Source organism: Corvus cornix, chromosome 7 (assembly GCF_000738735.6).
Source record: "Corvus cornix cornix isolate S_Up_H32 chromosome 7, ASM73873v5, whole genome shotgun sequence".
In the NCBI taxonomy this organism is placed as follows: Eukaryota; Metazoa; Chordata; class Aves; order Passeriformes; family Corvidae; genus Corvus; species Corvus cornix.
This window is the reverse complement of record NC_046337.1, coordinates 27,034,468-27,062,394: the sequence shown is the minus strand read 5'-3', so window position 1 is coordinate 27,062,394 and position 27,927 is coordinate 27,034,468. Positions and strand designations below refer to the sequence as shown.

The 27,927-nt window shown below is 40.4% G+C and overlaps 1 protein-coding gene across 2 annotated transcripts in view; it reads left to right on the top strand.

Annotated features, from left to right (window-relative positions):
• The first annotated feature begins 3,474 nt into the window (after window positions 1-3,474).
• Window positions 3,475-27,927, top strand: part of BMPR2 (bone morphogenetic protein receptor type 2) — a 108,378-nt gene continuing 83,925 nt past the window's right edge. Inside the window, exon 1 of one of the 2 annotated variants that reach the window (XM_019290378.3) lies at window positions 3,475-4,520. In XM_019290378.3, the coding sequence (XP_019145923.1) occupies window positions 4,445-4,520 (76 nt within the window). In that variant the 5' untranslated portion in view covers window positions 3,475-4,444. The remainder of the gene's footprint in view (window positions 4,521-27,927) is intronic. The other variant, XM_010406617.4, reaches the window with a different exon arrangement.

Sequence of the window (27,927 nt, the reverse complement as noted above, 5' to 3'; positions counted from 1 at the left end):
TTGTTCCATAGTTCATTTCAGTTTTCTTCATTCTTTGTTCATTTTATTTTCCACTGATTGGAATACTCTCTTGGTAGCATGAAAATAGTTTCCCTTATTCCAGTTAATTAAAAATAAAGATGTGTGTTGTTTAAACGAGATGCTGCTAACAAGAACATGTTTAATTTCTCTTACATGCGGTGTTGAATTTGCAAGTGATATCAACATGTTTGTGTCTGCATCAGTCTGACCGAGAGCGGGACACTCCTGAGCCTCCTATCAGCCGCATTTCTCCTCTCGGTGTCTCAGTGAAGCAAAGGGCAACCCCCACGTGCTGTTTGTGCCTGTGCTGTTCAGAGCTCCCTCCCCCAAGGGCAAGATACATGTCCCCTGCTGTATCTGACCCGCATCTTGGGGAGCTTCCAGCCACCAGACCCCGGCTCCTCTGCCACTGTCCTCCTTGTCCTTACCCCCTGACTGTGCTGCTGGGGCAGCCTTGCCTCTGCCTGGCTGTGACAACAGTGAACGCAGATGCAAAAGACCATCTGCCTCCTAAGGTCTTTCCTCCTTTTTAACAGTCTTGTCTCCATTAAGTTCAATAGTGTTGTTTCATTGGTCAGAGTTCTTCCTGGTGGAAATACAGTGCTTCAGTCAGAATACTGGCTTTTAAATCTTGGTAAATTTGACATTTTCTCTTGTCTCCCCCCTACCTTTACCTCAACCTGCACCACAGATTTACTGTCCTGCAGCTCTGCAAGTTTTCCTTATCCTGACTACTTTTCTGTAGGTCTTACTTGACACTGCTGAATATTAGGATAGCGAAATCCTAGCTTACAGATAAAACAATATCACAGGAAGAATTATAAATATGTTCTTGTCCAAGCACATAACAATGAGCCAGCCTGACTGTGACAGTTTTGATCTCTGGTTTCCTCTCACCACCGTGGGAAAAGGAAGCTGCTTCTGTGCTTAGGCGGCAGCAATTGCTTTCTGCATCTGTGGGTGAAGCAGGGGGTCAGCCCCTCCTCGGCCCTGCCAGCTCCAGGGACACAGGGGTGCAGCAGCTCCTGCTCTGCCGCCTGGCATCCGTGTGTGACCGGGGCCCTGCGCAGCCTTCACAGCCACACCGGGCCAGGAGGGACCTGGCCCTTGCAGAGAAGATCTACAGGACTCAAAATAGCTTAGGGAAGGAGGGGAAATTCTTGCAAACTGCTGTGATTGCAAGTGGGTGAGATTAGTCCAAGGGCCTGATATAAACTCAGGCAAAGCAGATTCACAGCCCCATGGCCTTCACTAGGGTGTTTTCTTGAGCGGGTTTGGGTTTTTTGTGAAACTAAAAGGAAATAATTGTATTAAAAATGGCATGTCTTGTTCCTTCATTTGATGAAAACACGGAACAAAAATACAATCCGTTTTGTGGAGAGAAAAAAAGAGAAAAGTATTTTAAGGCAGAATACATGTTTTTGTACAATTTCTTGTGGAGAAGAACTCCTAGTATTAATTAATGAGCCAAAACTACAACCATTGAAACAAGTGAGACTTCTGTCATTTACTTCAGGCTGAGCAGGTTTTCATACACGTCATAAACAATTACAGTAATTTTCATTTACCATCTAAACAGCGAAAGTGCTGTGCAACCCACGTGGCTAGGTTCTTGTTTTCTCTGAACAAAGTAGATCTCACTTCTTGTATTGGTAGGTACAGCTGGGCAGAAGGTGTGTTGCATAGTGTGGTGTCTGTGGAATCAGAAAAGAACATTGGATTTTGGTCCTGCAAAAAAAATACTCAGTGTTGGGGTTTTTTTTCCTCTCTTGGAGGTAAAACTGTTCTAGCTGTTGGGGGAGGGGGGGCGTTGGTGTTGCTTCTAAAGGTTATTTCTTGACATTCACATTCCATAAATAACAGGAAGGATACTGTGGTTAACATGTGGTTGCAATTCTGGAAAGTGGCAATTCTATATTTTATTGTCTCACCAATATCCATGTTAGATCTGCATAGATTGGAAGTAAAAATATTGTAGTAAACTAAAAACCATTTTTATAACTATGAGTATAAATTCACCTTGACCCTAGGAATGTCAAACTATGACCCTGGCCAAAGCATCACAATGATGAAAATTCTATTACAATTTATTTATTTAATAATTCTCTTAATGATCACAGTATCAGATGACATCTATTTCATCTATTATGGCTTGTGAAGAGAAATGGAATTATGCAGAAAACTTTTATTATCACTAAAATTGTAACTCTGATTTGCAACTACACCATTTTATGTCAAAGTATTTAATATTTTGAGGTGTGGAATTAGATTTCTGAATTTGTATTCCATTCTTGAAACTGGTATAGGAATTTTGCCTCACAGTGAAGCATTTCCCATAATCAATCCTTTGGTGATGCCCAGATATGAAGGTGCCTTTCAGTGTGCAGGGTGTTCCTAAGAACCTTTTTTTCTATGCTACAGCCAGTAAAACTTGTTTGGAAGAGCCTTGCTGGGCCAGAACATCAGACACTACGTTCCAATCACAGTTCTCCCATCAGCTGCTGCCCTCAATTTATCTCTTTGGTCCTGTGCAATATAGCAAAGGTTAAAGCATACAAACAGCTGAGTGGGCTTACTTTATCTTTGTTTTGAAATCATAAAATCTCTTTAATTTAAGAGGTAGATAATGCTTGGGAGAGTCAAGTGGCTGAAGCCATACGAGCTGGGTGGACTTCAGATCGGACATTAAGAAATTCTTCACATTAGATACTGGAATGGACTGCCCAGGGAGGTGGTGGAGTCACTGTCCCTGGGGGTATTTAGGGAAAAGACTGGACATGGCACTTAGTGCCATGGTCTAGCTGATTGGTCACAGGTTGGATTTGATGATCTCAGAAGTCTCTTCCACCCTGATTCTGTGGTTGCGTGACTTGCCAGGGCTCAGCGAGGGAGAGCACTAGGTGGTATGGCCAGTGCTGCTAGGGGAGCTCACAGGGACAGAGATAACGGGGGCTGGAACCAGAGGACGAGGCAGAAGCTACGGGGTGTCTGACAGGCAGGCCACGGAGTTCAAACATGACGCAATCTCAGAGACTGCTAAACATTTTTTTCTTCTTGTTACAGGCGTTTTTCGTGAATCCTGAGCTCACGCCTCCCTGCTGACAGCCTCTCTGACAGACAGGCTGCCTGGGGGGGACCGTTCGCCGCCTTCCCGCGGCCTTCCCGGGCACGTCCAGCGGCGCCTTCCCCTTCTCACGGAGCCGCCCCCGGCCCTCAGCTCCCCCACCCGTGGCGGTGCCCTCGGCCCCGCGCCCCCTCCGTCAGCCAGCGGAGCTCCGCCCGGCGGCCCCGCTCTGCCTACCTGGAGCCACCTCTATGGTGCGGGGCGGGGCCGGGCGGCGGGGGCGGTGCGCCGGGACGGGCGCCCGGGCCGGCGGCTGCGGCGACTCCCCTTTGTGTCTGGAGCCGCCCGTGCTGTTGGGGGCGGGCGGGCGAGAGGGGGCGCGGGCGGCGGAGCTCCGGGCCTCGCTCGGCTCCCGCCCGCAGCCGGCGGCGGGCAGGGGAAGGAGGCGGAGCGGCCCCCTCGCCGGCGAGCCCGGCGTGGGGGGAGGAAGGCGCTGGCAGCGCGGAGGGGCTGAGTGGAGACCGGCGTGAAGAGGCCGGGCCAGGCTGCCCAGCGCTGTGGAAACTCGGGCCGGGAGGCGGAGGAGGGGAAGGGCCTTCGCCCGCGGAAAGCAGCCGGGTGCGCTCGCAGCTGGAGCCGCCGAGGAGGGGCCTCGCCGCCCCGGGCCCCACCTTTGTCGGGGTGGCCGGGGGTGGCGTCGGTGCTGCGGCGGGGGCCGGGGCAGCGCGGAGGAGCCCGCCCGGCGCGGGAGGCAGATGGGCCGGGATGCAGCCGCAGCCCTCGCCGTGAGAGCAGGGGGCCTCGCCGCCGCCTTCCCCGGAGCGTGAGGCAGCGAGGAGGGGCGGCCAGAGGACAGAGACCTTTGCCGGGATGGGACGCGACGCCGCCGTGAGCCCGTAGCTCGCTCTCCGTGCCCCGGCCAGCCCGCAGGGCCCGCGCTGACTGACACCGCTGTGGGCGCGTCTGGATATGTTCCCTTCCCAACCGGGCGCTTTCTTCGATGTCGTGAAGCTGCGTGGGAAATAGCCCGGTTCCCAGCGGGGTCGGGAGCGTGCCGCCGTCCTCCCCGGCGGGGGAGATGCCTCGGGCTGGGAGGCAGAGCCAGGCGCTTCCTCCGTGTCCGCTGAGCGCTGCCGGCTCCCGAGGCATGAAGGCAGGCGGCTGTAATGGAGTAAGAGCGAAGACGGCTCCTCTCATCTGCCATTTGCCCTTCCAGACGGGATTGTAAACCGAGAGAGTTAAGGAAGGCTGTGTGAAAGCAGGAGGAATTTCCTCTCTTTGGGGTTTGGCTTTTTTCTCTTTTTTTACCCCTTTTTTTTTTTTTTCCTACTCCCGGCTCGAACCGTGGCTTGCCCAGGTATGCCCGCCTCACTGCAGCACCTTGTGCTGGTGCTTCTGCTCTCCAGTGCCACCCTGCTGCTCGGCACTGCGGCTGGTGAGTAGCCACTGGGTGTAACGAACTGGCCATTTTGGCAGCGGGAAGGGGGTGGGGTCCGCTGGTATTTGGGCACATCTGTGCCTCCTTACAAAGTGGTGTGCATCTATTTCAGCGGCGAAGCCTGATAAAAGTTTTGAAATCCTGATACGTTAAGTGTCTCGGGGAATAAGATCTGCTTTATTGTGTAAATGAGCTCGACCTGCACTCAATAAGAATGCTTTGCTTAGATCTGCATCTCTTGTCTAATAACTTACTTCAGTTTTGAAAAAATATATAATCTTTTTGTTTTGCATACCTCGCCCTTTGTAAGGTAATGCAGGAATTTTTAATATATATTTTAATCGTCAGCAGAGCTGTGCCTGTTTTGCTGTGGGATCTTGGGGCACAGCCATTTTTAATTTTATCAGCATCGATGCTTCTCGGGGCCTTACACATGTGCTGTAGTTTTATACCAGAATTACTGTAATGTGTATTTTTTTTTTCCCTTGGAGAGGTCCGAAGCAGATATGGAGCTATTTCTTTTGTCACTTGTGATTATAGAACACAAAAAAACCACTATTTAGGAATGCTGAAAGATCTTGAAGAGTACTCTTTTTTTTATAACAAGAAGTTGGAAGCAGAAATGCTAAGAGCATCCTTACTCATATATTTGGACACTACCCCTATGTTTAATTGTGTTAGGAAGCTCAGTGTTAGATATGTAGGGTGTTGGAATAGAGACGTGTGTTGGTCTGGCATCCTTTGCTTTTCTGTCACGGTGACAGATAGCGTGTTGGAGCCTTGGAGTGTAACCCAGCTTTGTTAGGCTGGGTTAATACCAATTGTTCTTGCAGTATACATTTTCCAGCACTTTTGGAAGACTCCTGCGACTTTTCTGTCGTTTTACTGATCGGGATCCAATCTGTAGTGCTTGCTTTTCTTCATGTTATTTTATAATCTGCTGGGTATAGTTCATAAGTGAATCTTCATAGGAAAATTGCTGAATCTTGCTAAGATGACCCAACAAACTGATGGTAGTTTCCATGTTATATTTCAGTGAGGTCTTCAAATTAATTTGTCAAAGTTGAAGATACTTGGTGTCATTATTAGGAAAATCCTGTAAATGACACATTTAGGCAGTTTCTCCATCGCTCTGACTGGGTAGTCCCTGATTTTCTTGCTTCTGCTTACTATAAGGTATCTTTCAGGAAGATTCATAAATGAAAAGCTTGATGTTTCCTATATCATCCTAACCTTTGACTGCCATTATTTTAGATGGATGTCTGCAGCGTCTCTCTGTGGTAGTTTCTGAGGAAGCGTTTTTATTTTTTTTTCCACTCTTTTTTTTTTTGCCTGGGAGAAGGGACTTCTGAAGGTCAAAAATCTTGGTATTAAAGCACATATGAATCAAGAATGCCCAGCATCTCAACTTTTGTTTCAAATGTATTTAGTTTTCCTTTATGAAAACTTCAGTGAGTTGGTAATTTCTGTGCCTTGGTGAAGATGGCTTACTGAAGGAGCAAGTACATATTTGTACCAGGCCAAGGGCTGGGCAGGTGCTGTAAGAGCCCATTTGCACAGTTTACCCAATTCACTTCAATTCTGACATGGCAACAGCATTCCCAGTATGTCAGTCTGCCTTGTTAAAACGGTATTAACGATGTCAGCTTGGTTGGTTGTTCTGTGAATAGGAAACTATTTTCCCACTGTGATTTATTTCTTAATTGTGAAATTTTAACAATTCACATTTAAAAAAAAAACTTGGTCATAATCCTCTGTAAAAGTAATTACATGGATGATTTGAGCTTTAGTTAAAGAAGCTAATGGTTGATTTTAAGTTTACACTGCATTTCAGAAAAAAATGTCTATACATGGGGAAGCTACACTAATGTGTAATTCTGCCCTTTTATGTTCATGAAAGAGCCAACACTCTTTCTTCTCTTCCCCTCCCCCAAAGTATGAACTGTATGCTCCCATCAGAGTGAAAATGCTGCCTTTGTAGCTTTGAAACCCCTATTAATTCTTTCTTTTGATTAGTGAACAGATACTATATCTCAGCGGTGTATAGAATTGAATGCCGATAAATGCAAAATCATGACATCAGAGGGAAAGTATTTTGATAACAGGTTTTTAAGTTTCTGTCTGGAGGAGAATATCTGGACCTCTCTGGGGAGAGCTTCACAAAGACCTGGGCTTAGTGTGGACAGTAAAGGGACGATAAAAAGATGAATAAAGAAGATGACCAAAAAAAATTCTTACTGTGGGGCTGTAGATGATAGTTCCACTCATAATCTGAAATATGAATGAAGAGAATGTGGTTCTTCCTTCCCCTTTGTAATTGAAGATATAATAAAGAACTAGCTCTAGATTCAGAACTATTTGCTGATTATTAGGAGGAAAATATTACTGGCTTCCTCCATAGAATACAGATCTTAACAATTATCTGGTAGGTCTGTATTTAATTAGTCCTTGTAAAGAGAAATGCTACAGTGAGGACATTTTACTGACAACAGTCTTGGGTAGAGGTTTAAAAAGCAGTATTGGGCAAAAATGGTTTGCAACACTGTTCTTTATTTCTCAAATTCTTTGAAATACCCTTTTCTAAATCTTTTGTTTAGAACTATGAAACACATTTATATGCCTTTATATTGTAGAGGATTCTGCTGTGTTAATCATGAGGGTTTGTGCCTGAAGAGGTGATTGGTGAACCTTTGAGTGTTCCCCAGTATTGCGAAAGAATTTTGTTTGGGTGTTCATATGGACAAGATATTAAAGATACAATCTTTCCTCATTTCACTTGCTTACGTTCTGCGATATGCAATACTGAATCACTTTTCCTTCTGCATGTGTGTCCAGGGTAAACAGCATTCCATTGTCTAATGTGTAAATTATTTGCAGAAAATATAAGGTGAAAATTAAAGCAAACAGAATATCCTTTTATCTTTGGGAATATTTTCATAATTCTGTATCTGTGTGGTTCAACAGGGCTGCAAAAATTAAAGTGTGGAAGGAATTGGATAGAGATTGAAATTTTTTTTAATGATAATTTAAATTATTAATTAAAATGAGTGAACTGAAGCATCTTTATATGATTCGATCTTGCTGGTTAGAGTTACCTTAGTGTCTCAACATAATTTGTTTGAAATGTGAATTGGGTAACACAAGGAAAAGTCTCTTTTGGATATTCAACTCAGTTCTTCTAATTTAGTGTTTTGAATTAGTAACTGACTCTGTGATATTAGCCTAGGAGATGCAAACCAGGCTGTTTGCTTGAGGAGCACACTGGTATGCCTGATGGGTAACCACACACACAAGCACAGCCTGGACACCAGACTAGGGGTTCATGGGCTGTCTGCTTGTGTAAAGAAATGCTGTAGCTGTGAAAGCCCAGGGTTCTGCACAGAGCTGTTCACCCCCCTGGGAAGAGCCCTTTTTCCATTAGGTAAATCAGCCTGTATGAACCTCTGTGATATTTCAGCTAAGGTGCTTCCAGTTTCCAAGCAAACTTCAGTACTTGAGTACTGCAGTGTGCAGTGTAGGCACAGCCTGAGGAAATGGAAGCTGTGCTCATGTGGTGGCCAAGGAGCCCAAATTTCAAGCCCTGAGACATTACACAGATACCTTTCTTCGGTGTGAATGGTTTTACCCTCAAAGTAACCACGTGTAAAAGGTTGGCTCAATTGTCTGTCTATCCTCTGATGACAGCAGGCCAACCTCATTTCACCCTGGACCAAGAGGGAAGCATAACTCTGTGTTTAAAATTATTCTTATGGTGAAGTTTGTTGAAGTGGTTATTTTGATGCCATCTCCCTAGCACTTACTACAAATGTCTGTAAAATTTTTTTTTTGTTGACTTCTACATTGTTCCCCTTCCTTTTTATATTCCATTAAGTATTTCTCAGTAATTTGTATAGACAGTGGCATTGTTTCCTTGGGAGATACCATCTTCCTCTGCCTTTCTCACTGGATAGATGGGAAAGTTGTATTGGGTTCTTCAGAAATGTTTGACTCCTAACAGCAGAGTGCCTGGTACTGGAGCTGCATTGTGTTTGCACTCAGTCTAGCTGTGCCATGAGTATGAGCTGTCATTTTCTGGGCAGAAGCTAACTTTATAGCCAGGGCTGTGAGATGAGTGTAAAGTTTCGTTTGGAACAAAATGTTTATGCCCTGAATAAAGCAGGCTGGGTGATGCTTTATGTTGGGTAGGACTGGAATCTGTGCGTAGCTTACAGGCAGTAACTATTAATTTTATTAAGATTGTAGACTTCATGGAGCTACTCACTGCTTGATTTTGAATTCAAGAGTAAGTGAAATCCAAGAACTGTTCTCCAAAAACCTAACATTTTAGAATGCAAACTGATTTTCTGCAGCGTGGGTTTTATGGTGTTTTGTTTTGGGGTTTTTTTGTGGGTTTTTTTTGGTTGGTTGTTTTTTACTTGTTTGTGGTTTTTGGTGGTGTGGTGGCTTTTGGTGTTTTTTTCCTCTTTTTTTTCTCTGAAGCATAAGTTCACAGAAGCATAAGGCTGGAAGTGATTTCTCTGTTTCCTCCATGGTCTGGTTGTGTAAGTACAGATAATAATGTCTCTCTAACATCTCTAAAATCTCCAGTGAAGAGGGATTTCACAGCCTGTCTAGGTAGTCTGGCCTGTTACAGTGCTTAATTATAATGTTTTTCATAATGCAACAGTAGTAGATTTTTTTTGCCTCTTTTATAATGCAAGATTGTTTAAGATATGCCTTAATTAATATGTGGCAATCCACCTGAAAATGTAGTGTGGAGTACACACACAGACAATTGCCAGGGAATATCAGTTTAGATAAGTTCCCGTGTTGAAGCTTAGTGTCTTGAGCTTGGCTACAGTAATTTGTGATGGAAATCTTGAGTTGACCATCAGTGTTTTAAAATGCAATTTTGCAGTTTTAAAAAACTTTTTTCGATTTCTGATGGTGCCTTCCTGACTCAAGATGTCTGTTAATCTGTTAATTGCAGAGCTGGGAGCTGGGTTGAGCAGCTGAGAATCTGATAGGAGAGGTCAGTCAGGGGGTGTGGTGAGAAGGAAGAAAGGCTCGGACAGGAGAGATTTGAAAAGATGAAGGATTCAGTCTGGTTTGCTGTGGGATGAGAACCAAGGTGTATTAGACAGCCAGACAGAGGTAGTGTCTGAACATTTGTCAGACTTGATTGGAATGAAGCTTTTGCACTGGGAAGAGAGAGAAAGCATAGCTGTAGTTTGCAGTTTTGAAGATTTCTGTTCTTTATTATGAGAATGAATGAGAGACCCAGTCATTTAGACGATGCCTTTACCCTTCTCTTTTTTCCTCAGTCTTGTAAATTTGGAAACCACAAGCTTTTGGGTGGTGATGGCATTTTGTTTCAAGTAACTGGGATGTGTCAGTTTTGTCAGCTGCCTTCTTGAGTTTGCATCAAATCATGTTTTTTTGTTTTGAACTGTAAATGTCTACCTTTTGCATTTCTCAGTACTCTGTATTTTCTCTTTGGTTTATTATTTCTGTGAGAGAAGGAAGGAAAAATAGGCATTATGGACACAGAAGACTTGTCTTTGACATCTGTAGACCCTTCTGTCTCCACCTCTAACTCCTTAATCTGCTAGCCAGTTTCAACCATATGTGAAAGATGAGAAAAATCTCAAGACATTAATTTGCTACCGTTTTCATGAAAATTAGAAACGGAATAGAGGAAAAAGTTCCAAGGTAGAGGTTCTTCAAGGGAAAAGAAGAGCATAACTCAGCCCAGGTAATTCTCTTTGCTTAAAACTGGCTGCCCAGTCAGTGCAAGGATGCTGGCAGTGTGTTGGTGCAGACACTGTTCTGGACTATGCACAGTATATTTTGTTTTGTGTTCTCTTGGCGTTGTGTACGAGATCTGGGGGAAAATGGGGGATCCCTTCTGTGGGAGATCTGGGAGTTGGCTGAGAAGTGTGGGAGAAGAGTCACATTTCTAGGCAGTTATTTTGCTGCTTGTGGAACAGCTGGTGTTTCTGAGACAATGTAGTAGCCAATTTTTTTTGACTGAACTTGCAAAACAATGCCCAAATCACTTTACTGAATGGTTATCATCCATTTATGAACTCCACAGTGTGTATGAGTAACTTAAATGGTATGCATTGTTTTTCAAACTTTCAAAACTGGGTTTAACTGACTGTCCTGTGTATACACTGTAGTTCAGATATCCCACACATTAGGCTTCCTTATGATCGTCTTTTCAACAGTGCTGTAACTCAGGCTTTTCCTGTGGTCCCTTTGAATGGTTTTCTAATGTATTATACTTGCTTCAATCTGTGATGTGTATGAAAAATATTTTACTATTTGTTTAAGCAGGACTAATGGGAAGGTAGGTACTGTCACCTTCTGGGCTGGAGTAAATGGCAGACAATGACATCGGTACAGGGAACCTTGCCCACCTGCCACTAACAAGTCAGTACAGGAGCTCCTAGTATTATGTTCAGCCAAAAGCTGACATTTATGCTCCTTGTTCTACTAGATATCCTTTGACTATTTTGAATTGTAAGCAGGATGGGTGTAGGAAAATATGGGTAAGAGGCTTTTTTTTTTTTTTTTTTTTTGGTGTTAAGATGGCTGTAAGTATGATCATAGGTCACGTATGTTAATTGGGCTCCTTAGTTTATACATTAGAGAATGCAGCACTTAATTAATATCAAAGTGTTGGGCGTTGGCAGTGTCATCTCTCAAGCTTGTCATTCTTGGCATGAAGTGCACTTCCCTCTGCATAAGTCACAAAGGTCAGGTTTACCTGGTGTGAGAAGCTTTAATGTACTTCAGTGACAAGAATGACTGACTAAACATGCTCTGCTGCTTTTGCTTTTGCCTTATGAGACTTCCTCAGTATGGTTTGGTTTCTGTTAAGAAAACCGATTTTATTTCTACAACCAAAGCAGCAGATACTTGATACAAGACTCCTAGACCATCCATGTTAAAGAACCTTAATTAGATTTTTCCAAGAATTAAAGTTAATCCACAATCCTTTGTTAGACTTGACAAACTTGTATCAGGAGAAATAGTGGGTTGTGTTACTATTAAGGCTATTTTCTATAGTAATTATTGTATTAAATAAATTATCTCAGCAGTATGCTTAGTTATCCACTGTAAAATATGCCTGCTTTTATTAGTGATGGGGTGGTTCTGTAGTAATTAGTTTGTTGTCGAACGTACTTGAAAGTTAGTCCTTCCTTCTGATGCTGTCCTTCAGAGAGAAGTCAGTAAAGCTGATTTCATTGGGAGGCTTAGTGTTCCTATACCTTCCAAGCTGCAAAAATCATGGTCTGGATATATTTTATGCAGAAGAAAATGTGCTATATGCTGTGAATTTTTGTCAGTCCTTTTATTTGTTTAAAACCTAAACTCTAGAAATTGTTTTTCTGTATTTATTTGCAGAGAAGGGACTTAGCTGAAAATTAGGATTTTTAAACATGATTACCAGTTCTTAAACATGAATTTTTATTATGTTGACCTGTCTGAGATATGAATGATATGTAAAACCAATATAGGAAGGTGAAGAAAACTAAGGTTGTAGTAGGAAAATTGTAGCAGCCGTCTTTTTAGTTAGACAGTGGCACTGCCATATATATGCAAAACAGGCACTTAGCCCAAGAAGAAGCTTTCTGTATTAAAATAATTTCAGTTGCAATCAGAGAAGCATAAAAGGAACCCTGTAATGAAGTTCGTCTGGATGCCACCGTGGTGTTGGTTTCTTATGTTTGCATGTTTGAAGTTCTTTTCCTTTATTTCTGGTTGTAAAGGCCCAGGCCAGGGAGCTGCAGCCAGAGCAGCTGCCATGACCGAAATACCCAGCCAGGCCTGGGCTCTGCAGCTGTAACAGGAGCCCAGGGCACACGCTCCTGCCTCCCTGGGTACTGGAGAAGGACTCGGCTGAGAAGTGGAAGAACTCGTTCCAGTGTTCTGTGCTATTCTTACTCGGCTCTGCAGGCAGGGATGAATGACTCAGTGAATTTAAATGAGTGAAAAAAGATGTGGAAACAGTAGGATAAATCATGCCTCATGCCCACTGCGGCAGTATTTGGATCTCTGTAAACTTTTTAATCTAGAATATATGCAAATTCTCACTTCTAATGTGTATTACATAGAGACAGTGAAGATGAATTGTAAAACATACATGTATATATATGTGTCTGTATGTATCCTTACATACTCGGTATGTTACCAAAATTCAAGCCTATAATATGATCCACTGCTAAAACCTAATATCTTAATATTAGCAAATTTGGTGTTTGCATGATGTTCTTAATTTCCAAAAAGTCCTTATAAATGGCTTATTTTGCATGATGGGGAAACTTTATACTTATTAATTACATCCAGATTCTACCAGGATCTGTTAAATAATTTCTCTTTTAGTTATGCTAAGATGAATCTGACCTAATTAAATTTTAGCTAAATTTAATCTGTAGTAGTTAATGCTGTTGCAGCAGAACACAATTATTTGGTCACAGTTGTTTTGCATTGTTTTAGCCAAGAATTTTAAATTTAGTAAATATTTTTCCTGATTTTTTTCCATACAGACTTAGAAATATCTAAAGTGGCAAATAGAGAGACTTTCTTTGCTTTTATTGTTTCCTGTCAGAGAAGTAGTACCATTAAGGAAGCTGTCAGCAAATTTAGCTTCCCTTATTTTAAGAAATACTGGAACAGAATGTTTGTGTGCAAAACAAATAACCCCCTAATTATTATTTTACTAATCTGTATGTAGACTATATAGCTACTTAAAACTGAAGATGTGGCTTTTGAGCACAGGAATACACAGTCCAAATATGACGTCACACAGTAAATTAATTTTAAAAATGGGGAGAAGAGGGGTGTGGTTAAGGAAGACTAGTGATACAGTAATAATATAATAACTCACACAACTTTGTGGTTTTGCTTTGAGAATGTAAGAATATTTTCTTCTCACTTTCCAGTGTGCAGGGGAAGAAAATCAGTAAGGTCCTAAGACACTTGAATAATAAGTGGTGCCGTAATATACGAGACTGGTAAGAATGCTGTGAGCAGGAGTCATTTCACTGAGGAACTCTAGAGGCATTTAAGAGGGAATGTGCTGAAAGGCATGTTGAATGGAGTTCTGTTGAGGAATGGAAGAGTTAAATGTGGAAACAACTATTCAGATGTTCTGTACTTTGAAGCAGTCATCAAAACAAAGTGTTTCATCTTGAAGAAGAGAAGGTTTGCAAAAGGAAGCAAATATTGTCACAGTGATATCATGGCCAGCAACTTGATTTTCTTGACTGGTTTTAGAAGAGTGGGAGAAGGGATAGTAACAGAAGAGCTGAGCTGAGAACAAAATAAGGCATGCAGAAAAATAAAGATTGGGCTTTTAACATGGTATAAACAAAACTGGTAACAGAGTTGGTGATCCAGTAACAAGGGAAAAGAGGATAGGTGGGGGGAAAAAAAAAGCTCTGCAGTTAATGTTCTCACTAAAAACCAGGGGACCCATTGTGAAGAATAGTGAATTGTGTGTAGCATGCAGGGCGGTGTGCATTGTACTCTTACTCCTCTATGCCTTGTTTCAGAATGAAGCCTGCACTAGCTTAAGTGAGAAAGCATCTGAAATTGCCAGTGAATCCAGAATGTGCCCCAGAATTCTGTCTGAACTGCACTGTGTGTAGCCAGCGCTCATGATAATAGCAGCAACAGGTTTTTGTTTGAACTGTAAAGAAACAGATGAAAACAAAAATTTTAAGTTTTGAAAAACATTTTAAAAAAAGTTTTTATGTGGCATATAATGCAGAACTTTACAGAGCCTATTTTTACAGAGAGCCTGAATAATCCAGTTGTACTAACCGAAATAAGAATTTGCTTAGAATCTCAATCCTTTCTATGACTTTACCTCTTTGTATTTGGTTATTAACCAAATTAACCCTCCATAAATTTATTGTTACATATTTGTGAAAATCAGTACTTAATTTAAGTGATTGAATGGCTGTGGAGTTTTACATACAGTCTGTATGTTTTAGTGTTGCTTTATTACAGCAAGATAAGATACGGCTTTTCTTTGGTGCTGGTTTCATGTATTTGTTGTGCATATGGTATCTTTTCTGCCAAGTTAAAATCTTAAAATGTAGTTAAATCCATAGTTTTCAGACATCAGAATTCAACATACATTTAATGACATATGTCACTTCCAGTCTTCCTGCAATATGTTCATGCATATAATGCAAAAGAAAAACCCAAAGACATCAACAGCCTTTAGACAGGCTTCTAATTGAAGATAAATCAAGATAATTCTAAATACTGAACTTCTTTACTGTATCAACTAACTCATCTTCTGTATCTAATTACTGAGGGGAAAATGAACATTTATGTGAATGTTCTGTATTTAAATGGAAATTTTAAAAAGTCACTTTTCCCTTTCTATGCTGATGTGATGCCATTTCTGAGCCTCTCAGTGTTGCTTTTTTCATGTTTTTGTGTTCATGCTATAAGCTTAAACCCAGAATCACTTTGGGACAATGAAGTTCAGCACAGTTATATTCTATTTCCAGATGCTTATTATGCAAGATGCTGGTGTAATCCCACAAGCCTTTTTAGTATTCCTGTGTTCTGAATACTTTATTCATTTGTACACATTTATATTTAGTTCTTTGAACTCGACAGAGATTTTGGAGATCAGTCATTTTGGTGAGACTGCCAGGAAACACTGAGAAGTAAGCCTATTGCAATATCCTGGCTTCTCCAGATAAAACTAGACATCCTGGCTGGATGTTTACCAGTGTTATTACAGAAGAAGGTATTTGTGTCTTGATTCTTTCCTAGATTTGTCCATCCTTCTCCACCCTCGGTTTTGTTATTCTTTTTAGGATAGTTAGAATAAGCATGTCATAAACTTACCTTTATGTTACCGACATGTGCTTTCAACATGTAACTGCAACTGAATAGCTTAAAATCTACAAATACCACAAACAAACAGTTATTACATTTAGCTGAAATATTTAAGAGCACAGGAGGATGACGTATGCGATGGAATCCGATAGTAAATTCCTTTGTGGCAATTACATAAAGCAGTTAGTTTCAGTGCTTAATTGATAACACTGAGGCTTGCTTCACTTCCGTGAGGTGTGGGAATCCGAGTTGCAGAGGTAACTGCATTCCATCAAGTCTCAGTCTAGACAGGCACGAGAGCATCATTCATCCTGTAGCAAACAAGGAAGGCTAATCACCTTCTTAAAAGTGATCTTGCAGCTAAAGAATGTGCTGTGGTGGGCACACAGGCAAGTAGAGTGCTTGGTGCCATCACCAGCAACACAGGTCCTGGAGTTACAGGTCTCACCTGAAAGGATGCGATCTGAATTGCAGAATGCTTGTTCCTTCTCATTTTACAGGGGTGGTGGTTTTTGAAAGAAATGGTTTAGTGAATTGCTGTGCAGTTAATTATATTTGATTGAAGGAAAAGCTCATTATCTAGTTGAGGTGGGAGGAAGCTTGAAGTGCACTTTTATAGCAGTAAGTATTAGGAAGCACTAGTAGAAACTCAACTCCCTTTAATTGAAGAGTAATCAAGTGAGCTTTGACTTTTTCAAACAGCATTTACAGGAAAAGGGCTTTTTTACTGTATTTTATTTTATGAAAGTGGATGATGTCTACTTCTAAGGCATAGCAAAATTAAGAGGTAAGTGTGATGTAGCACAAAGTGAGCCCCCTTTAAATATTTCTGCTGGATTTGGTAGCCTGATCTCTACACAGACACTAACAGAATTAGTTGTAAAGGATTTAGGAGTCGAAGAATACGGGAGCTATTGAGGAAAGTGTGGAAAGGTAATTTCAAGTTTTCTTGGTTATGTGAGGACAAACAGTTAATAGCAGATGCCCCTAATAGCACAGGAGGCACAAAAAGAAAGATGCAGCATGACAGCTCGAGGATAAATGTTAAGAACTCCTACCAAAGAGATGTATAGGAAGAGTTCAGATGGAAACTAGTTTGCCAGCTGCTGTGCTTTGATTGACTCTGTACATGCTCCTAACCTGCAGTAAGTGTTAAAATAGCTCTTGGAAGGAAGTTGTGAGTATGCAGATGCTGAGCTGCTGTAGGATAAATTAAGTAAATTACCACTGTAATTTCATATTTTATGTTACCTGGCTTTGTGGGTATCCTTCCTTCTCCCTTGTCAATTGTTCTGCTTGAGCAGGAGATCATAATCCTGCAGATTAAGATCCAAGTGGAGCATTTAAAGAAGGGAAGATGCAAATGTATTTAGCAGAGAATGAGCGCAATTCTGTAGTTTTGTTTTCACTCACAAAATCAGAATTACCTAAAAACAGAGCATTGTAAATAAACATGAAATTAGTCATATAAATCCCTAAACTATCATTGTAACAACTATCTGACCTTAATTCAGATGCTTTGTGCATAACTGTGATGGTTTTTATCAAGTGTTTTTCTCTGCAGGGGATTTGCCTCATTTGGTGATAAAGGGGTAATTTCAAGGTCTTGCAGAGAATAGACTTTTGCAGTTGCACACTCTCCTGCTTCTCTGTTCCCCTTGGATGTTATATCCCCCAGTTTAGAGGTGGTTCTTCATGTGTGCTTCTTTCTTGATACTACCCCTTCTTAAATTTCACTTACAGCCCTTATTTCAGTTATTGTAGAAAGACATTTTTATTTCCACTTGAACATTGCTGTTTTATGCATTTCTTCTCTTTAATGAAAAGAAACGAGTTGTATCATGTTACTAAAAAGAGATCTTTGATAAGTGCTCAGATCAACTGGGGTGGATAAAGGAAGTGCAAGAGACTGAAGTTTATTCTTCCCTAGAGGAATGCTTAGCTTCTCTGACTCTTCTGGTATGCTTTCAAAAAGTAAGGCTCCTTTATTTTTCTACTTTCATTGTCTTGCAGAACACAAACTCAGAGAATCTTGACAGATGATGGAGATGCAATAGGGTGAGATTAGAGGCAGTGTAGGACTGTTGTTGCCTACCTAAACTTGGCTCAGTATAGCCCACAAGAGGTGGCTTGTCTGGTAAACTTTTAAACATGCATGAGCTTGAGTGAGTAATTAAGGAAGTGATTTCAGATATATATTTAAATAATGCTTTCAGAAGAATCATATGAAGCTTTGGTCAAGATCTGGGGAGAGGGGGCAGTTCAGGTAAAATTGTGTGAAGGGCTATTCCAGTCCTTGGGAAACATACAGGTTCCGTGCCACAGATTTCTGAACTATTTCTCCTATGGTGCATTTCATTAAAAGGTTCCAAGACTTTTGAAAGGCAAGCTGGTAATATAATTTGTCGCTGCATAGACAAAACCAGAATTATTCTCAGCATTGTCAACTCTTGTGTGGCAGGGGAAGGTGGGTGTGAAAGTTCAAAAAGAAAATGATCATGCTCTCTTGGAGATCTGTATCTAGTCATTAGTGTGATAGCGGATACCTTGTAGTTCTGCTAGATTTATTTTGAATTCTCATCTTTGTGTTTGGAATTGTATTGTGCAAGACTGATGAGATCAGGCTTTGGAAGTTAGCTTAGAACTGCTGTAGCCTTTGCTTGTTCTGCCCTTCCTATCCTTCCGGTTTTTATTCACCAAATGTATACAAATGTGAACACAAATACTGTCTTCGTCTCAAATGTCTCCATCTGAGGAAAAAGAGTTCCTTTCTCATGTCCCATACTTGGCATATGGTAGCATTTATCTAGTTCTATTAAGGACTGCAGAAGACTTGTTCTAGCATATGACAATAAACCTCTCATAGCTTAAAATAAGCAGAATTAAATGAGAGAGTTAACTAGGATTTTGGCAACGGTGCTTCAAGAGAGAAGCTCTTAAATTCCTCTTCAGTGATCCACCAAATGTTTGCTTTTGGCTATCAGGAGCTGACAATTCGTACAGTGGTCTCTACAAATTCCTGTACTTGAGTTTAATTGTCCCAAGTGCAAATGATCACACCAAGTAGCAAAGCTTAAGCAGCACAGTCAGAATCTGTGTGAGGTCTGCATCCCCTTTTACACTTACTTGTACACCAGCAGCTTAAATCTGGATCCCTTGGCTGGCCTCAGGGCCCTACCTCATTCAGGCTTGCTATTTTTGTGTGGAATAGAAATAGATGCACTCAAAGGTAGAGTTGCCTGCTGCCCTTCAGGGCAGAAGTTGGTTTGGAAGCAGTATTTGGCTTTTGCTTTGAACCTGTGACAGTATTGAAGACAGTCCATAGTTGCAAGCTGCAAGCCCAGGTATTTTGTAAAAACAGCTGAGAGAAAAGGAAATAGTAGTTACGGCTGCTGTGTAAGATGAAGAAAGGAAATGGGAGCCTCCCTTAAGTGCAGCCACTAAGAAGGATAGTTAAAAATAGCTGCTTTTCCCCTCTAAACAATTGCCTAAGTTGCCATAAATCTTGTTTTTTGACGTGGAGACAAGTCTCATTCCCTGGGTGTTCTGTTCTGAAACACCAGTTGTGTTTTGAGAACTTGCTCCGTGCACATTGATTATTGCAGTACAGATGTTTAAAAGGAAAAAACAATCATTGAGGCCTTAGTGTGACTGTAATGAGCAAAAGCATGAGAGTACTTAAAAAATACATAGACAGTGGATGGGAGGAGGACCACAGTGAGATGAAGTATCTTGCTGTTGCTTAGTGTGCCACCAGCAAAGAGGAACAGATACCTGGTTTGCTGCCTCTGAGTGCATTGTCATCCACCTCACCATCCTTTCATAATGATCCCAAACTGATGGGTTTTTAGAGATGTCTCATGGTGCAAAGCTGGTTGTGATAGCTTTGTACTAAGTAAGGCTGCTCTCATGGAGAAAAATTATGAAAAGTGGCAGCTTTATTGCAAAACATACAACTATTAGAGACACCAATTTTAAAAGGAAATTTTGGTTTTGGGAGGTTTAGAAATGCATTTATTACTTTCTCACAAATGTTTACTGCTCTGTTTCAGTTCTATACAAAGTTCAAAAGTTCAAAAGAGAAAACACTGTCATTTCAAATATATTTTGGAATGTTTTACTTTGCATCTTACCCTATTGCTATTTGAATTCTGATTAGTTAAACTGATATTTTATAGTCATTCCTGACCACTACATTTCTTCAACTTGTTATGCCAAGCAGGCCACAGATTCCAAATATCTGTTGTTTTGTATAATCTACTCATGCTCTTTGTCCTTTTGATTAAGCTGCTTCTGAAATGTTTAATAAAACAGCTAAGAAAGCCAGACAGATGACTAAAGAGGTAGTGTGTACAATTGCCCAACTACTTAAATGTATTTTAATGATTCAGCAAAAAGTGTTTACTTGGTAGGCGCATGGTGGATGTTCCTTATTTTAGATGAAAGTGAATTTCTAATCTTAAGTTGCATCTAAATTAGCAGTTCCAAGTGTCTGTACTCTGACATGCTTTCACTGCTTTTCTTAGAAGCAACAGGAAACTAGAATGTTCTCTATGTAACTTATTTTCTTCCTTTCCTTTTGACAGTGAGTATAGTTGGGTTCTCTATTGCAAGAAAAAACAAATTGTAGAGGCATGAGCACGTTGCTAGAATTTCATTACTTTTATTTCCTTTTTTTTCATATTTGTGTATTTCTTTTGGGTTTTTTCCACTTTTTATCTCTCTTCTGCCCAGTGTTCTTCAAGTGCCTGTTCTGCCTATGTAGAAGAGAGAAGAGGTAATTTGAGCCTTAGCATTATCCAGTTATGTTGTTGGAATGCTTTGGTGTCTAATACTAGTACATGCAGAATTATTCTGAGTCCTGCTTTCTCTGTAGATACCAAGAAACTCTTAGACCAAAAGGACATTAAAATGAACATATGAAACCCTAAGAGCGTTTTCTTTTAACCTCCTCTGAAGCTATCAATTTTTCATATCTCAAGTAGTAAGTTTAGTGTGAGGGAGTCCAGTGGGCTACTGTCTGAGAATCAATAAAAGCAGATTGTATGGATTTACTCAGATACTGCCAACTTCTAGTGCAGTTTGATGAATTTTAAGATACACATACTATGGTGAAACTTTAATGTAGTTGTGGCTGTTTTGTTCTTGTAATCATCTGATTTCCAATCCCTTCCTATTCGTAACAGCCATTATTTTTGCTAATGGTGAGCTTTGTAATTTTTCTTAAGGCTTTTTGTGTGTGAGAGAGAGCAAGTTCAGGATGATTTTGGTCTTAATTAAAGTTATTGACTCCGGAATTAGGAGACAACATTTTAAGTCATCTTTGGACAGTTGGAACTTTAAGCGTCCAAATTCTGAAATGGACAATGTAGTTTTATTAGATTCTCGAATTAAAATGCTCTAGTTGCCAAACCTTATGTTGTGGCCATATGAAAACCATTATGACAGTGGACATGGACACTGAGCTATAGTTTCTTGACTGTGGGAGAAACATTCTAACTAGGCACAGATTTCAAACTATATTAATGAAAAAGTACAATAGAATTAAAAGTATCGCAATCTGTTGTGGCATACAGATGAATGTAGGGTAGAGTACTGTTAAACAGATGAAAAGATAAGGCATCTCTAGCAGAAAAAGTTATTTCAATGATTTACTACTTGGAAGCACATGAAAATTTAATGAGGTGCAAGAATGCTGATAACATAATTGGAGATTAACTTTCTTCTGTTTTGATTTTCCCCTGTGACTGAATGGCTGAAGCACCAGGTAGGCATGAGGCTAGTGTGAAGAATGAATCCTCTTCACAGGGGCCATGGAATAAAGATCTGTTTAAGCATGTGGAGAAAAAAAACTTATTTGAGTTAGTCACCAGAAAAGATTGGACAGAGAGGAATTGTTCTTTGCTTAAAGTCTTTGTAGATTTCTTAGTAAATAGAGTAAGGGGTAGATTTTTGATGATGACACATGCACGCAGTTTGTGCATAATTACCTGTCTCTGTCATATTATGAACACGTTCCTTCTTTCAGGTCTGTAGTATGTAGTCTTGTTGGTACTAAACAGGAATCTGCAGTGAACCAATTAAAAATACATGATATCTTAGCATTTTTATTTGTTGATGTAATTCTGTAAATACTACGGACTACAAATATGCAGTCTTGTATCCAGGTACCCTGGTGAGAGCTTTCTGCTGTACGGTTATGGAAGAAATTAATTTAAAAAGAGAAAAAAAGAAGTGAGCCACAAACTCAAAGCTTCATATAGTGAAAACAAGATGTTATTAAAAAGATCTCTTGTTGTATGCTTTGAACTGAGCAGTTTATTTCCTACTGTTTGCTACAATAATATTTTTCTCCTAAGCACAACATTGTGACCAGAATCACAGAATAAATGCCAGGGACCTAAGGGTGAGCAGGGGAAGGGGAAGGATAAAAAGCTGCTTCTACAAAGCAGAGTTGCTCTTTATTGGAGACCACAAGCATTTCCATTCTTTCTTTTCTCTGTTTCAGCTGCATCTTCTCCCTGGCTTTTGGTCTTTTCATTTGGTTTTGACCTCCTTTGTTTGTATCTGCTTTCTGAGCAGTGGCACCACTGCTGCTTTCTCCACTGACCTGTGTTCTGTCTTTTCACTGTTTTTCACATACCAGGTCTCTTAATATTTTTGGGATTTTTTCTATTTTGTGTGTTTCCCTGGAAAGAGCAAGGAGATTAGAAGACAGAGTCATGCTTTTAGTTCCAGCTTTACCAGAGTAACTGCTTGGCTGCTGGATGAGGAGCTGAAGTTCACCTCATCTTACTCACAAAGCAGCAGATATTTACCTGCCTATGGAAGCAGCGTGTGCAACAGTCCCATGTCCTAGAGAGACTGCAGAGCATGTCCAGTGCTGCTAGTCTGTGAAAAATTGAGTTTCCAAACTAACAACCTCTTCTGAAGTTTTTCAGAGGCCTATAATTTTGGTACTTTGTCAAGAAAATGAGCAATCCTCTCTCTGTTCCCTTTCCACTTCCCCACAAGAAAAAAAAAAGCTCTCCGCAAACCAACCAGGAGCCACACCCTTGGTATGAGGCAGCCCGTCTGCCACAGTTTAAATTCAGCTTCTTCCACTTTTAGAATTTGTCAACAGAATACTTTAAAAAAGTATTTTAATATGGACTTCACAACCTATTTTTTCTAGTCTTACTCGCAGGCATGACAACATCATTTTAACAGAGTCTCTTTTTAACTTCTAAGTAAAAAAGTAGAGAAACGCTTGCTGTATGAAATCTGTGACCTCACTTATAGTTTGGCAAATGTCTTAAGCAACTGAAAATGGAGTTCTTCTAAGATGTGTCAGATCCGTAATTACAGGCAGAATTCCAGGCTGGGTTATAATAAATGTAATTATTCCCTCCCCTGTCAATTTAAATTAAAAGTAAGTAAATATAAATAATGTCAACCCAACTGTCCCTCAATGCTGTCCTCAATTGGCTAACATTGAAAAGGTGGATAACAGTGCAATTAGTTTTTAGAAGAGGTCCTAAAACTTGAATTTCAGGTTATGTATATGAACATACTGAGGTAAAATAATGTGAAGATAAACTGGAACAGGAGTACTTGTGGTGGTCGGTTTAACAAAACCAAATCATGATAAAAAGCCAATGACAAAACAGACCTAATGTGTTAATGCAAATATTTTTAACCTATTTGACCTGAATTACTGTTATGTCTTCCACTGTTTTGCAATTTTGATGAAAACTTCCCTTCTGCTTGAATTTGTCTTGTAACATTATTAACAAATTTTTTTAAAAATTAGTGCAGTACTCAGTAATTTCATGGAGTTTGCATGGAGAAATCTGTAACTGCTAGCAAAATTTTTTGAAGAAGATAGGCAAGCACTCCGTTATCTAATGATGGAGAATTGACATCGCTGATATTCTTCAGCTTGTCCCCACTCCTGGTGCTTCTCAAACAAGCTGCTGTCTGTGGAGGACAGTATTCTAGTGACTGCTCAAGCTTGTTTTCTGCTCTGTAAGAAGAATGTGTTTTCAGGTGAGTGTTTTTAATGGCTCTATTCACAAGAGCACTCCTCAGAGCTGCCCATGCTCCGATTTTTGCAATCACGCTTTCAAATAACAAAACCTTATTATCCCAGTGGAGAGAAATTTTTGTGTTCTGTCTCTAGGACAGTCCCAGTGGCATAAACTGTGTGTCTGACAACTAGTTTTACATATGAAGGATTGCTTTAAAGGCCTTTACAGGAGAAGTAAATGTTTGTCATAGTTCATCTTGTGAAGACAGTGTTGTAATGGTTGTGCGGGTGAAGGTGTATGGCTGGCTGCTGTGCATGAGGCACCTTGTTACACCCTCCATATTTTTGAGAGCCTCTGTGAGGCAGTGTAGTATTCTAATGGAGCCAGCAAGAGGTTCGATGTTTCTTAATCGACTCAAGACTGTTTTCTGTGGCCAGGAGATGTGCTGAATCTTAAAAGGAATATGAGAGACTGTCTGAAAGGTATAGCGGGGATCAGTGTAGAGTACCCCCTCCTTTTGTGTACTCCAGGTGAAGCTTACAGTGGCTGTGTTGAAGTAGTTACCCTTCTTGGAGGGAATTTTCATCCCCATCTTGATGAAACATATTTGGTGCTTCCTGAAGCAAGGAGAGACCTGCTCCAGGTCTGCCAGGCATTGCAGATGATAGGGCACTGGCTGTTGGGGGGGATTCTGGTAAGTGCATGTTTTGACACTCATGTTTTAAATTCCCCAATGCTGCAGTTCCAGTCACTGCTTATGATGAAATCATGTAACCAGTAAATTATTTACAGAGGCAGGGCTGCATTGGCAGAGGTGCCCTCATTGTGAAGTGAAAGCTCCCTAAAGCAATGAAACAATAGAGGGTAGAATTGGAGCAGAATTTAAATGAAGTAAAGATTTTGTGGCAGCCAGTCAGAAGGTCAGATCGGGTTTTCTGAAATACTGGCTGGGTTTGTCTCTGAATTCTGATTCTGCAGCCCTGGAAGTTTGTAGAACTTTCTGGTTCTGTTCATAAGGTGACTAAAATGTGTGTTTGTCATAGCATCTTCTGATAAGCTACTATGGCTTTGCTTATCAAGAACTTGTAAGGGATTCACAGATCCTCTTCTCAGGTATTATTAGCAAGGCTGGGGAGACAAGGTCACTTCAGTTCAAGCTTGTTTAGAAGAGTATGCTGACCACTTTTGGTATGGCTGAAATAGTATATTTAAAACAACAGCAACAAAATTATACTTCTTTCTCTCTACTTCCAACCACCCTCCACATCCCAGGCAAAAACCTGACTGAGAACAGACTTGTTAAGCAGATAGTAAACTCCTGTTGTGACCATTCATTATGGACTACAGAGGACTCCCAGGTCCATAGCCTCATCTGAACAGAACATGGGACAGAGGTGGCTGGCTGTCTTGGATGGGCATAAGGGAGGAATTCAGCAGAAATAAGCAGTTGGATTTTAAGGGAAATTTAAGAACACCTTACATTTCAGTATCTCATGGATTCTTGCTGCTTCCAAATATTGTTACCACAAACTTGAATTTATTATATAGTACTGTCATTACAGGCTTTAGGTTATGTCAGCACATCTTTAAAAACAGTCTGTGGGAGTTTTTGGGTGTGTATTTGATGTTAACTCCAGGATCAAATATTAACCAACATTACAATATTTACTACTATAACTTACTTGCCTAATTTTACAGGGTTTACAGTGACTATGGGTATGATACATTCTCAAAAGTTGTGCGGAACTGAGAAAAACGAGTTTTGAAGGTGGATTCCCTCCCATACACACCCCTAATGGCCACTAAAGCTTGTGGACAAATTCTCTGAACCTTTCTAAATATTGTTTGTAAACAGTAATAGATATCTTGCCTCGTTTTTCTAATTCTTAACTATTCCTTGTGATTTATGATATCATGAGAAGCAAGCCATTATCCCACAGGAAATGGTTTTAGAGCTGATAGATGCCACTGTAAGAAATAAGGGGGTTTTTTGGACACGTCATGGTTCCTGTTCAAGGTAAGGCTAGATAGTCAGTTTTTGAAGAATTTTGAGTAACTTCCCCTTTCATGAATGAATGCTCTATCTGTGCTTCTTAACAGCTGCAACTGAGCAGCGTTCATTGAATATACACAGAAGTAGTGCACCATAGCTAGACAGTATCTCAAATCCTTCCAGCTGTAGATAGCCATATGGTGGGACAGACTGCATTTCAGTGGTTTGGAAATGTTGGGGCAGGTAGGACAAAGTGAAAACTTCAGGACTGGTATGTAAGCTAGGCAGCTGGGAGCTAAAGGGTAATACTCACTTGTCATTAATTTGATGCAGAATGGTGCTTACAAGGGTCGGTGCATCTGGATTTGCAAATGGTCCTACAGTGTCACCCTTCATATAATTTTTGGTTAGGGAGCAGTTGGTTACCTTGAAAATAAGTAACCCATGAGATAGTAAGTTATTCAATTCTAAAATGTTTCATATAAAATTCTAGCTGCACTTCTTTTATGTAGATAGTTTCACCAAGAAATACATTTCTCTCTGCCTTATCCTTTACCCCACCACCCTTCTTTTTTTCTTTTTCATTTCAGGGCAAACAGAAGTAATTTCTCTGTGGAGATAGTATTTAATGTGTTTTTAAAGATGATGTATAAATTTTTAACTCTGAGTACCGAATTTGGGGTTTGCACAGCATTAGTTTTTAAGATGTGTCTCTAGTTAACAGTAGGTGAGGTTTGGTTAGTGAGTGTCCTTTGAGGTAGGGAGAGGCAGAGGGGTACTTGGAGTTCTTTGCTTACTTGTGTCCCATTTGTCTCATTCTGGCAAGGGCCTTCAGGAACCAGGCAGGAGACTGCAGCTTCTGGAGTTGGTGATTTAGTCATCCTTCTACAGCAGCAATCCATCAGGAAATCTCTCCCAGCTTCTCTCCTGCTCCTAGCTGTGTAGTCCTTCCTCTCCTCTGTACTCATCTGGAACCCCTCATTAAGCAGCTTTAAGTCTCTAACTGGTAGAAATTTAAGCAATGTTTTTGTGGGGCTACTGACCTAGTTTTCTGCCAGACTGGTGAGTTACAGCAGCTCGTGGGGCTCCTGCTGTGGGTCAGCTCCAACACTTGTTAAATAGTGGGAGTGTGCAGTGCTTTTGTACCCTGCTTTGAAATTTTCAATGTTTCTGGCAATTATTCTGAGAAAGAAATTTAGCTCTGCCTGCTCCTGTATTTATTCAGGAATTTAGGGCTGTTAGATGGTGAAACATGATCTGTATATGTACTTAGATTCTGTGAGTGGCTGGGTTTCTTAATAACACACATCTATATCCTATTGTAAATGTAAATTTGAAGAGCCTGTGGCACTTCCCTCTGGCACAGAATGGTCTGTATTTCTTCTTTTATGTTACTGGAGCAAAGTTTCATAGCTAACTATCTAAACTTACCCTTTAAACATGTATCAGACTGATAACGTAATTCATGTCTGTTGGTGAAGCATGACTCTTCTGCGTAGCAGATGAATGATTGTAACAACATAAAATATCATGATGTTACAACAACACTTCAAAATGTGGAATTTGCCGTGGAATTTTGTAGAATAATACAGTATTTATGTGCTGTACAAAATGGCTTACAAGGTGCAAGCAATTAAAAGAAATGCTTCATTATGCAAGATGGAGGTGATTAACTGGTTAAGTTCATAAGATACGAATTTTTAAGACTGGAAGAAAAAAGTACATCCATTGCTGTGTATTTTTCTTCTAACAGCAAATCTTTGAATTTCTTTCACCTACAGATAGATTCACCTGCCTTCCAAGCTGAAATACTTGCCTGCTTATCTTTCCTTATTTTAGTAACCATTTACATTAAGGAGATTGAAAAGATGTTCTGAGTAATCAGACACCTTTTTATCTTTCATTATTATCGAAGTTCATTCTCATAAAACTAATTTAAGGTCATTTTTGTTGTGATACAGTGCAGTTGTCTTGCTTGGTTAATGTGTCTTTATACACCATCTCTCTTTGAAATACTCCCTCTTCCCAGTGCCTTTACGTTATCCTAGAGGAAGACCTGAGATGTTTGCATTGGACAAGTAGTCTTGAATTTCATGAATACTTGTGTGTAAGGAAAGGCAAGTCTGATTATTTGCAACACTTGAAATTCCAAAGTCCACTGGTGTTTGTCCAGGAGTGAAGTTACTCAGGGTCAGCACAAAGAAGGAAGTAACAGATTTACTGCTCAGAGATGGTTCGGAAATGTCTGTGTGGAGTAATTGCTCTCAGGAAGCTGTATGGGAACAGGAAGTCTGAAAAGGCCAAAATTGGCGTGTTATAAAATTTGGGGAGAATCCAGGCACCTGTGACTAGCTGGCTCATTGCTGATTTTTCTCTTCAACTTGAGTGATGGTTGCCCAACAATCTGCTTTTGATTTTGGGTATTTTGATGTGGATTTGTTTCTTTTTATTTTTTTTTTTAATTTGTTTTTAAATATATAATTATGGTAAATTTTTCAACTTTTTGCTTGGCTTCTAGACGTCTCTAGAGGCTTGTTGGAGATGAGTATAA